General features: G+C 39.4%; 1 protein-coding gene across 1 annotated transcript in view; it reads left to right on the top strand.

Annotated features, from left to right (window-relative positions):
- LOC142487774 (S-methyl-5'-thioadenosine phosphorylase) overlaps positions 1-4,783 on the top strand; it is a 32,156-nt gene extending 27,373 nt beyond the window's left edge. Inside the window, exons 7-8 of the mRNA XM_075587644.1 lie at positions 2,918-3,040; positions 3,802-4,783. Of these exons, the coding sequence (XP_075443759.1) occupies positions 2,918-3,040; positions 3,802-3,840 (162 nt within the window). The 3' untranslated portion in view covers positions 3,841-4,783. The remainder of the gene's footprint in view (positions 1-2,917; positions 3,041-3,801) is intronic.
- Positions 4,784-13,354: the final 8,571 nt, after the last annotated feature.

The raw sequence follows: 13,354 nt of genomic DNA, 5'->3' as shown, positions 1-13,354 counted from the left end.
TTCTGAGGGGATTATTACTATTATAGGCTAAATGTAGGCTTATTTAAAAAAAAAAATTTCATTTTCATAAAAAAGGTAATTTTTTTGTAGTCATTGATTTTTATCAGCATGATTGTCTACATTCTTATGCTTTTACTGCATTTATTAAAAGGAAATTGTACATACACAGAGCCCGCTCTCTCTCTCTCTCTCTCTCTCTATATATATATATATATATATATATATATATATATATATATATATATATATATATATATATATATATATATATACATATATATATATATACATACATACATACATACATACATACATACATACATACATACATACCCCGCATTAACATACGCAATGGGACCGGAGCATGTATGTAAAGCGAAAAAGTACTTAAAGTGAAGCACTACCTTTTTCCCACTTATCGATGCATGTACTGTACTGCAATCGTCATATATGTGCATAACTGATGTAAATAACGCATGTGTAACAGGCTCTACAGTCTCCCCGCTTGCGCACACCTTCGGTACAGGTAGGGAGACAGTATTGCTGTTCAGGACGTGCACACAGGCGCATGCGTGAGCTGGCGTTTGCCTATTGAGCTAGATGTACTTACTCGCGAGTGTACTTAAAGTGAGTGTCCTTAAACCGGGGTGTGTGTGTGTATATATAATATATATATATATATATATATATTATATATACACACACTCTGCAACCCCGCTCTATATGCACAAACACACTGTAGTTCCCCCTACACACTGTGCAGCCCCCCTCCTCTACACCCACAAAAACACTGCAGCCCTCCTCCACCCTCTACACTCACGAAACACACAGCAGCCCCTACTCTACACACAAAACACAGAAGCACACTGCAGACTCACACATACACACACACACCAAAACTCACTCTGAAGCCCTCCTACACATCTACCCACACACTGCTGCCCCCTCTACATCCATAAAACACACACCAGCAGCCCCCCTCTACACCCACTACAGCTCCCTGTAAACCCACACACTGCAGACACACACACAAAACACTCTGCACCCCTCCTCCACCCACAAAACACACACTGAAGACACACACTGCAGCTCCCCCTCTATACCAACAAAACACACACAGCAGAAACACACAAACAAAACACACACTAATTAAACACACTGCTGGCCCCTTTACACACAACAGACACACAAACCTTTCCCCTCACTCTCCAAGGCAGAGCTCTCTGCAGGCAGGGTAGGGGAGGAGTTAGTGCCTTGCTGCTGTCTCCTGTCCAATCACCTCCCCTGTCTAAGAGCAAATTTCACTCTTTGTGAATGAAAACTAAAAGCTGATTGGCTGAAAAACTTGACAGGGTGCAAAAAATTCCGGGCCATTACTGATTGGTTAAAATTCCGGGCATTATCCAATCAGAGAGCAGGTATTTCAATAATGCCCAGAATTTACCAGCTTTAGCCTATAATGTGAAATACAGTACATAGTGGTTTTTAATAAAATTTGAAAAAATATTAGATTCAGTACAGTATTGATAGTACAAAGTAATTTAACAAAAAAAAAACACATACAGTATGGTATATCTTATCTGTGGTTTTAGACACCTGCTTTCACACATTGAGCTGCACTTTTCAGTTCGGTAGCATTCAGAGGCCCATAGGCAAAGACATTCTGTTTGCCATCTGGCGGACACGCACTGAACTGCAACCATGCAAATAATAATTCCGTCTGACCACAAAATAAATTCAAGACGGAACAGGTATGGCACGCCGCGGAAAGGCACGACCTTCTTTACGGATTGCTCACGGACTGCTAAGGAATAACTCACGGAGGCTTGATAGGCCCAAGTTGCTAGATCTGTATATATTTGTATACAGTACGTATAGAGAGCAGGATTTATTGTTTATGCATGCATTTCTTGAATTACACACAGCTCTACATACAGATTCACATGAGAATAAATATTTTGTCAATTACTACATATCTTTACTTAATCAAATCAAATGATGGCTGCCATAGGTTAATTTACTGATGTATTGTCCTTTTTACTCAGAGAAAAGCAAAATAAAATGTCGTAAACCAAGCAGTTATGGAGATATTCCAGTTGCGAATAAACACATAGGCACAACCAATGAGGGATTAGGGGGACAAAGTGCAGGGGCTGGGGCACTCGTTCCAGAGAAATTTATAAATCCGTCCTCCCCCCACAGAGGTGACTACTCTTGTGAAGTGTGTGTGTGTGTGTGTGTGTGTGTATACACGTGCGCATGCTTCATGTACCTGTCCGTGTTAAGGAAGTCAAAACCATAACTTTCAAGCATTCATAAACATTATTCCAGAAAAATGTGGAAAATGTAAGTAAGTATCTTAAAATTCATCAGTCACAGGTTTAAAAATGGGCAAATGGGATAGGTGCCCCTGAGAATCTTCTTGTGCCATGTGCATGTAGACGTCGGTATGTGTGAGACTTTCAAAGTGAGGAGTTCGGGGACATATGCAAGAATCATTGACATAATGTTCAAACATCACTCATGTCTCCCCCCCCTAACATTTTAGCTGTGGTTGCACACATGATTAAACACTCAAATGTACAAAAATAATAAACTCCTAGACCAAAATAAAGTATTTTAATGATCTTCTATGATGAATAATTTATTTAATTATACATCCTTTTTATTTAATACTCTGACTCTGCTGTGTTTTTTTTATACCAAGAGATGCTATCACATGTTTGAGGGGTACAAATCTCTTTAGTGTTTAGTATCTTATTTACATTCATATTGTGCCAACTTATTCCACACAGCTAGGTATAGAATAAGAAACATTAATATGAATAACGTTGTGCGGAGCTTACATTCTCAAGAGGAGAATGAATGCAGTGAGAGTTGCGATTTAAACCTAATCCTGAGTTTTTTGTATTTCTAGGTATCAGTGGACAGAGTGTTAAAGACATTAAAAGAAAATGCTAACAAAGCAACAAGCATTCTTCTGACGGCTATACCTCAAATAGCTGCCATGGACTGGACGGATATTCTTCACAACATGAAGGTACAGTATTTGTCTTTTTCTGACTGCTGTTTTTTTGTTTTGTTTTTTAAACTCGAGGCAAATTTCACATGCTTGATGATCTCATGCAAAGGTTTCGCACATATTTCATTGTTTTTTTTACCGATTGTTTCATTGTTGTCAAATTATACTGCAGCTGTTGTATTGGCGTGCAGGTTACACATTTCACTGGCTAAAAGAGATACTCTATCCAAAGAAAAAGATAGAATAGACCAGGGGAGCGCAAACCTTTGCAGCTGTGCCCTTCTGTCTTCCCGCCGCTGGTGCTCGCGCCCCCTCCCTTACCTTGACACGGCGTCATTTGACGCGTGTCACGTCACATGACGCCGCGTTGCCATTGACCCGAGTGACGCCGGCAGAGTCAAGGTAAGTAATATTGTTGCAGAGGCCTCGCGATCCCACGGCATTTCATTTGAATGCCTCGGGGAAGAGCCCCTGCAACAGCCCGCACACCCCCAGAGGAATCCAGCGCCCCCCACTTTGCGCACCGCTGGAATAGACAGCCCCAGTTGTATGCACCCTAAACTGCAGAGACTATAGTACACATTTCACTATCTACAAGCTGAAATTTGAACACATAAGTACAGTATGTACTTTGTCCTACTATAAAAGTCAGATGAATTCCTACAAAATCTATTTTTAACTCTAACACTTTGTTTTGGAATCTCCTCATTGTTAAAATCAAGTTCAAGGGTTGTCACCATATTGATCTCATTTTAACAGAGTTGTATTTTCTATTTCAGAGCACAGTGCAAATGTCAGTCATGCTGCCCAGACACTGAATACTTGAAATGTTTTGTGGAAGTTTGGAAGAAAACAATTTTGATCAAGAAAGTTAAATGTCTGCACCAAAGTTTCTTTTTCCGGACGTGTTACGTTAATTTACAACTTTTGTTAGCAAAAAATATCTTACAAAGTAGGTTACGGCATATTGCATTTTCTATGTTAAATATGTTCATGAAGCATGACTAAAGAAACTCTGACGTATGGCATATTTTTAGATGCTACAGATTTACTTTCATGCTCACTTTACGATAGCAAGACATACTAGCATAATCATTAGGTTTCCAGGAACACATTTTGCATCCTAATAAAGGTACTCTAACTGCCCTTAGTGATTGACTCACTGAAAAGGACGTTTAGAGGTGAATGGTAAAAATGAAATGGAGGCAACACTTGCAGCATAAATATTACCATCCATTTAGATTCATCCTCAAAATGGAAATTGCTGCAGTATTTGAACAGAAATGATATGCTATACAGATTTCAAAGGCATATAACAGAACCATTGCAAACGTTACTGTCAGAATTGAATAACCTAAAGTAGATGGGAATATGATCAGTAGAATGTATACATGTATATGAATGATAAATGTGGATTTATATAGACACACTCGCATATTTTGATGTTCTTTCACATCCAGAATTTGTTCTGTGGATTGTATGCTCCTGTTTAGTTATATACTGTACTACATTTAGATTGCAAGCATGATTGACTATACATTCTATTAAGCAATTCATTTCCTTCAGAGAGATATATATACATACATATACATGCATACACTCCTGCCTATAAGAATGTATCTATATTGAAAGAATTAGGGTGCCTGTCAATTACGCCAAAACTTTAGTTTGTATATCTTGTATAGTAGCTGAGCTAAAGCATGAACATATACTTTAGAAACATGTAAAAAGCTATGTTTTAATATTAAATCAATACTATGATTACGTAGTTTTTCTGAGCGCTTGTACGTGCCTAGGAAATAATTTAAAAAAATTCTTATAATATTGTTTCTTTGTTCTCTATCTGTGTGGGAATCTCAACCAGAATCACACATCCCAAGTGCTTTATGATTTATGGCACTGTTTTGGACCTGTGGTACACTGGGCAGGTGAGCCACATGCTGCCTGGAAAACATAGAGGTTACAATCTGGTTCTCCTCTCAGCCCGGCACAGAGGAATGAATGGAGCCTATACATCTCCAGACACCACAGCATGTGCCCGTTGAGCAGCTGATATGTTTTAGGTGTCTAGGAATGTGTATGAAGAAAGATGAATAGCTTTGTGTGTGGAGGGGGAATTTATGTGGGTTATGTAAGAAGGGGGGGGTGAATGTGAAATGTGTAACTGACAAATGACGGTGAGTGTGCTGTGAGAGAAGGGGATACATGTGGTGTGTGATGAATAAAGGGTGAGTATGTGACGGTGAATCTGAGTGCAATAAGTGAGTGTAGTTAGTATGTGCTTGTGAGTGAAATGAGAATTTTGCGAGGACTGACGATCATGGGTTCCGATGATTGTTTTAAAAATTCTTCAGGGGTGCGTCTGCACAAAAAAGGTTGAGAATGACTGATTTATTGAATAGGTAGGATTATTTAATCTTATCAATATTTTTAATATGGTTTAAATATTTATTTAAGGTACATTATGGTAATGCTTGTTCAAAAGAGGATGTTATTAGACTGTCAGGATCGCAACTTGGTCTCGCCTCTCGGATGCGTCACACAACAATACCTGCGGCGCATGCAGACCTCTGCGCGTGCGCGCCCCCCGAACACCGTGCTGACGGAGTCTTCCCGTCATGGCGCTTGGCCCCGCTGGTGACCCGCCCGCCTCACGTCACGCCCCTCTGTACGTGCACACCGCGCAGCAGGTACATCTCAAGAAAGGTATCAGCTGCCTTTCACCTGCAGCCAATCTTGCTTCCTCCTATCGGCTGGTATCCTATATGTGACATCACTCTCCTGCTGCCCCCTGATTGATTCCTTCCTCTTTTATTACCCTGTCTGTTTCTGTGCTAGTTGCTGAGCATAAACAGTTGTTTATGTATTGTGCTTGCTGCTTCCTGGTTTTGCCTGTTCCTGTGCCTTGTCTGATCTGTGTTGTGAACCCTGCTCGTACCTGGACCCGTTTCTTCTGTTCCCCTGAATTTCGGCTTGTTTTTGTTACTCCCACTCTCTCCTTGACCATGGCTTACGGATAACGACCACTCTCCTCTTTCCTACCCCGGACCACGGCAAGGACCACGGCAAGTACCACGACCTACCCGAACTCTCCTACCCTGACCCGGCTACACGACACTGACTCTGCACTCCGGATCTGGTCCCGTGGTTGTAGGGCGGCGGTTATATACATCCCCACCTCAGCCCTGCGGTCTTGTCCAGTTTGTGGTGAGCACACGTTATATAGACCTAATGTTCTAAAGAGCATTACAAAGCCATTGCTATAGGGATTAAGAAGTTAAATCTTGTAATACAGTGGAGGAGATTATGAGATACATCATGTATATTGTGTAAGGTAGTAAAATCAGAGCAGAATATAATTTCTTTCCAGGATCTAAGTAGGAGTTTAGTTCAGGGTAATGCAGTTGATGTGGTCTACTTAGATTTTGCAAAGGCTTTTGATACCACACAAGGTTAGAGTACATAATAAAGGAAATGGGACTCTGCAAAAAATATGTGCACCTTGATTAAAAACTGAAGTATAGACAACAGACCGTTGTCATAAATGGAACCTTTTCAGGTGGGGCTAAAATTGTAAGTGGAGTACCTCAAGAATCATCACTGGGTCCCCTGCTGTGATGGTGCGGGGGTACCCAGGCCAGTAAATAAAAGTATTATGCCCGACTGGGTGCCCCTGAGCCATATTGGGGAATAATAGAGTGCTAGTTCTGCGCCCCAATAGTGGCTACAACACTGTAAATGTATTACAAATGTCTGTGTGTCCCCCGCTAGGTATAAGGGGACGATGTTAAAATCATGATTTAAAATGTATGTATTATTGTGTCCAGGTTTCCCTGTAACCGCGCAAAGTAAAAAAAGATTTTAAAACACAGCAGCTTGCAGCATAGCACATAGCTAACTTTGGCTGGGAATGTCCAAGAGCGCCGAGTTTCGCTGTGAGCGCTGCTGGGGTAAAACCGGTAAAAAGGTTATGCCGCAATTTTTATTTGCATAATTTAGCCCCAGACGTGTAAGGTATCGCGCTGGCATGGTTCCAGCATGTCTGAAAAAGTCCGGAGTTAAAAAGGTTCCGTCCGTTAAAGGTGTTAAACTGGGCGGAGGAAAAAATAAGTGGTGGCATCCTAGCAGATGTCCAGATGTCTGGGTGTAGTAGACTATTCGGCGCCATGGAAGGGGGCTTGGCCTGGTATGCTAAGCGGTGAAGGTGCAAAGTTGTGCATGCCCTTGGCATACTATGAGCCCCTGCCCGGTGCTGTGTTACTGGCAAGACCTGGGGATAGGTGGGCTGTTCCATTCCCACGCAGCAATTGGCTGCAGAGCATAGAAATAGTTTTTTTTTTACTGTTTAAAGATCCCTGCAGCTAATCGGGAGATTAGATTCATCGTGCGGTACAAAAATTATAACATCGTAACCAAGATTTGTATTCGGCTCAAGAGTTCATAAGAACTAACGATTTCCAAACCAATGCTACGGGGATAGAACGAAGCAAGCAGTACCGACGGAGAAATCGAGGTTGCGAGCGGCGCCCCTATCCAAAGACTGTTTTTGCGACTTTGCGTATGCACAATCCCTGCTCCTGGGAAATTGTGCACAGAGACTCTATTTCTTAAGATTTCATTCTGGAAGTAGAATATTTAGTTTTACCCCGTCCCAGTAAGTATATTTTCGTAATATGTTGTAAATCAAGTTGTGTATGTTCATTGTGTAAATAAATGACTATTTTATCTCTTGCTTTGCTCAATCAATGGATCTGGGTAATTTTGGTGTTAAAAGTTCTGGTCTCCCGTGACACCTGCTTTTTAACTTATTTATGACCTTGCGTTTGGCACAGGGAGCAAAATCACTATCTTTGCTGATGACACTAAATTGTGTAAGGTAGTAAAATAAGAGCAGGATGTAATTTCTCTCCAGATGGACATGAATAGACTGGAAACATGGGCAGGTAAATGTCAGATGAAGTTTAATACAGATACATGTGAGGTTGTGCATTTGTAAAACAAGAATAAACAGGTGATTTACAAATTAATTGGGGCAAAATTAAGTTAATCCTTAATGGAGAAGGATTTAGGAGTGTTTGTAGACAGCAGGTTTAGCAATAGAGCCCAATGTCAGGCAGCTTGAAAGGCAAATAAGATCTTATCTTGCATTAAAAGGTGTATGGATGGAAGGAGTGAAAACGTAATTATGCCACTATAAAACATTAGTAAGACCACACCTTGAATATGAACAGTTTTGGGCACAACTCCATAAAAAAAAAAAGACATTATAGAACTAGAAATGCCAAGAGCCACACAATTAATAAAGGGAATGGAAGGTCTGACTTATGAGGAAAGGCTAGCTACATTTGATTTGTTTTCATAAGAAACGAGATGTCTAATGGGATATCATAACGATATACAAATATATTCAGGGTCAATACAATGTGCTTTAAAAATAACTTTATCCCAAGTGTAGTACAAAAAACACAGGGTCATCCCTTAAAATTGGAGGAAAGGTGATTCCACCAGAAACAAAAGAGAGAGTTATTTATCGTAAGAAGAACACAAACACTGAGGTGCATACACTAATTGATAGTGAAAAAAAGTGTCCAAAAAATGGAGAATGTATGTGACATAAATATAAAATGCTTACATAAAGAGAATTAAAAAGGGCTAGATTGGGGACATACTCCAGAGTTGCAAAAACGTATGAACTTCAACTTAAGGAAGAAAAAGATGAAAGAAGAAAGAAAAAGCACAATAGTGTAATAGAGTAAAATACTCAAATGTGTTGTTAGTGATAAAGTGCAAACTCACAAACAAATGGTACAAAGGAGCCTGAAGGTATGGTAACCTATGAAGGATCTCACGGTATGCTCCTTCCAGTTCCAGGTGCTGTCATCTGTTTCTCTGATATAAGTCCAAAATCAGTTCTGACTATAGTAGCTGTAGCAGCCGAAATCAATATAGAGAGTAGCAAAGTTGTCAGCTGCATAGCTGGACTCTTCCGCTTGTCCGTTCGGAGGGACGCCGGGAGCTTTGAGCCGGTCTCAATACAGCCTGACGTCACTCGTCCGTGATGGAGCTTGGGACCTAGATGACCTCTGCGTCTCGGAGCAGAGGCAGAGAGCAGCTGTACACTCTGGGAGGCGGGGGGGGGGGGACCGTAGAATAATGCAGTTTGCGAAAACCAATCCAATGCGTTTTACTCTAACAACAAGCTTCTTCAGGGATTATGTTATAGTATATAACAATTGCCACGCTCAGTAGCTCTCTTGTTGACATAAATATATATTCATGATGTGGTGGGTGTGGGAGTTTGAGCTAGCTGGGAATGTGTGTTAATGAATTATGGGATAGTAGGATACTCCTGATGGTTATAGAGAGCAAAGATGTCATATAACACACATTAAGCATTAAATAGTACCATTCTAAATAAAATGAATGTATATATACATATAAATACACTAATATGTTAATGTTAAATACCACAATCGGACAAAAAATGATAATACATTGAGAGAAGAATGAATAATGATTTTATACCCTAAAGCTCAGCGCTAAGACCATTAATTATGTGTTTACAATAAGTAAAAAATATTCTACTTATAACTAAGTGAAAGCTGCCATGGGGTCCCTGCCTAACAAATAACTCACAAAGTAGTTTACAGACAATATTACAAAAATGCAGTGACCCGGCGCTAACAGTGACAACAATACCCCAGTCCAATGATTAGTCCATTTAGATAGGGAAAGTTCTCTTAATGTTCCAGTTGAAAAGGACGTGATGATTCAATTTCAACAGACGACTCCAAAAAGGATTTTTAGGTAATAAACTTACAAAAGTACTGTGTCTATATTCATTTGAGAGAATCTGTGCTTTAACCAATCTTCTTTTCCTGGACTTCACGAATCCCCCGTGCTGTCAATCATATGTCAGCTCACTCTTCTGTTAACTCACAGCCTTAACACTCAAGAGTGATCTCAGTGGGTTCCCAGAAAGGAAATGACATGGGAAATTATGGTGCAGATTGCTAAAAAATTTAATGACAGTAAAAATAATAAAAACAGCCAAAAGCTTACTCACATAGTGTCTCTAACCACTTTAGAATCAAACATAACCAGGACCCAAAGGGACTTAAGTGTAGGGGTATAGAGTGCCCAAAAGCTAATTGGAGAGGTGGTGACAGATTGAACTATTTATCCAAAAGGGAGACTTTTTGGATCTATACCTTAAAGACCCTGTCACCCCACGGCCTGAATATAGATTTTGATCTGGCCTCCTTTTTGGCGGATTAAGTGTCCTCTTTCCCCGTTATGTTCATTTTATTTTTCACATTTTTCAATGTACACCCTCTATGGAATTCTATGGTTTTACATATCAGGACATAATAACGATCATCTGTTCCTTAGCAGGTCTTAAAATAGGGTAAATACAATCTTAGATGAACAACAACACATGACATATTACACTGTGTCATTATTTATTTAACAAAAATAAAGCCAAAATGGAGAAGCCATGTGTGAAAAACTAAGTACACCTTATGATTCAATAGCTTGTAGAACCAAAAATTACTAAACTAGCGCTAGACCAAATGTATAAATGTGCAGTGCATAAATGCGTGTGCTTAAGCTGCCTGGTGATTCTACTAAGGGTGCAATCTCAAATGAACCCTAAAACAATATAGTGATACAAATGTGGAATTTCAATACCTGGCGCATACAAATAATATGATTACAATACAATATAAAATAAAGGATATATATTCCAATGGAGTGAAGTCCTTATCAATGTCTATTAGTAGAATGGACTCTGTCCTCAAGCTGGGTTGAATAAAGTCTCTCTTATGCAGCAAGTTGTAGTCCTATGATATGAGACAAAAAACAGAGACACCACATTAGCAGCAATAACTTGAAGTAATTATTTTCTGTATGACTTTATCAGTTTTTCACATCGTTGTGGAGGAATTTTGGCCCACTCTTCTTTACAACGTTGCTTCGGTTCATTGAGGTTTGTGGGCATTTGTTTATGCACAGGTCTCTTAAGGTCCAGCCACAGCATTTCAATTGGGTTGAGGTCTGGACTTTCACTGGGTCATTGCAACACCTTGATTCTTTTCTTTTTCAGCCATTCTGTTGTAGATTTGCTGGTGTGCTTGGGATCAGTGTCCTGTTACATGACCCAATTTTGGCCAAGCTTTAGCTGTCGGACAGATGGCCTCACATTTGACTCTAGAATACTTTGGTATACAGAGGAGTTCATGGTTGACTCAATGACTGCAAGGTTCCCAGGTCCTGTGGCTGCAAAAACAAGCCATAATCATCACCCCTGAGGGGGGAGGGGAATGAAACAGATAATGAACTAAATGGAATAGATGAGGATACAAGGTGGTATGGAGGTAGAATGGGGGCAAGTGCAAGTTTGACAAGCAGTGAGATACCCATAGTAAATAGAGATAATACTAGAACACTTCTAAAGACTAAACCAAGTGGGAGCAGAAAGGAAGGAGCAGATAAGATAATAGTACAGGCTGAAAAAAAATTAAATGCATGCTTGCTAATGCAAGAAGCCTGACAGATAAAATGGGGGAGTTTGAATTAATAGCTACAAGGGAGCAGTATGATATCATAGGCATTACTGAAACATGGTGGGATGAAACTCATGACTGGACAGTTAATTTAAAGGGATATTCTCTTTTTCGGAAGGATCGAACAAATAGAAGGGGAGGTGGAGTATGTCTATATGTTAAACCAGATCTAAAACCTATTATAAGGGATGATGTCTATGAAGGGAATGATGAAAATGTAGAGACCTTGTGGATAGAAATTAGCAGTGGAGGTAAAAGTATAAAGAAAATGTTTGTGGGAATATGCTATAAACCACCAAATATCTGTGAGATTGAGGAAGCTAAAATACATTTGCAAATGGAGAAGGCATCAAAACTGGGTCATGTTTGCATAATGAGAGATTTTAATTATCCAGACATAGACTGGGGCAATGAGATTAGCGTTACAACAAAAGGAAACAGGTTTTTGGGGGTGCTTAAAGATAATTATATGACCCAAATTATTGAGGAACCAACCAGGAGAGGGGCAGTTCTGGATTTGGTCATATCAAACAATGTAGAAGTAATAACAAATATTCAAGTCCTGGAACATTTGGGTAACAGTGATCATAACATGGTCTCATTTGAAATAAATTATCAAAAAACAGATTACTTGGGTTCAACAAAGACTTTAAACTTTAGAAAGGCAGATTTTAATAAACTGAGGTCTAATCTAGTAGTAATACAATGGGATGATGTTTTTGAAGGGAAAAATGTAGAAGATAAATGGGCAGTCTTTAAAACATTGTTAGAAAAGCACACTTATCAGTGTATACCCTTGGGTAATAAGTATAAAAAAAATAAGTCAAAACCAATGTGGCTAAATAAACAGGTAGGGGAGGAAATGGACAAGAAGAGGAAGGCGTTTAGATTCTTTAAGTCAGAAGGGAAAGAGACATCGTATCAGAATTATAAGGAATGTAACAAAAATTGCAAAAGGCGAATTAAATTAGCAAAAATGGATAATGAAAAAAGGATTGCAATAGAAAGTAAGGTCAACCCTAAAAAGTTCTTTAAGTACCTTAATAACAAAAAAATGAGAAAAGAAAATATAGGACCCTTTCAGTCTGAGATGGGTAGGCAGATTATTCGAGATAAGGAAAAAGCAGAGGTATTAAACAAATTCTTTGCCTCTGTGTTTACCAGGGAAGAATCAAGTTCAATAGTAGCGCCACAGGAGGAAGCCACAACCTCCATATTAATGACCAATTGGTTAACTGAGGAAGAAGTTCATAAGCGAGTTGAAAAAATTAAAGTAAATAAGGCACCTGGCCCCGATGGCATACATCCAAGAGTTCTCAAGGAGTTAAGCTCAGTAATAGCAAAACCATTATATTTAATATTCAAGGACTCCATTTCCACAGGCTCAGTACCACAAGATTGGCGTAAAGCAGATGTGGTGCCTATATTTAAAAAGGGAGCTAGATCACACCCGGGGAATTACAGACCTGTAAGCCTGACTTCAATAGTAGGGAAACTACTTGAAGGTTTAATACGGGATAATATTCAGGAATACCTAATGGAAAACAAAATTATTAGTAATAGTCAGCATGGATTTATGAAGGATAGATCTTGCCAAACTAACCTTATTTGTTTCTTTGAGGAGGTAAGTAGGAATTTAGACCAGGGTAATGCAGTTGATGTGGTCTACTTAGATTTTGCAAAGGCTTTTGATACGGTTTCACACAAGAGGTTGGTGTACAAAATAAAGAAAATTGGACTCAGTAATAATATATGCACCTGGATT

This window comes from Ascaphus truei, chromosome 1 (assembly GCF_040206685.1).
Source record: "Ascaphus truei isolate aAscTru1 chromosome 1, aAscTru1.hap1, whole genome shotgun sequence".
NCBI classification, from domain to species: domain Eukaryota; kingdom Metazoa; phylum Chordata; class Amphibia; order Anura; family Ascaphidae; genus Ascaphus; species Ascaphus truei.
The sequence above is the reverse complement of the archived record's forward strand: the minus strand, read 5'-3'. Positions and strand labels throughout refer to the sequence as shown.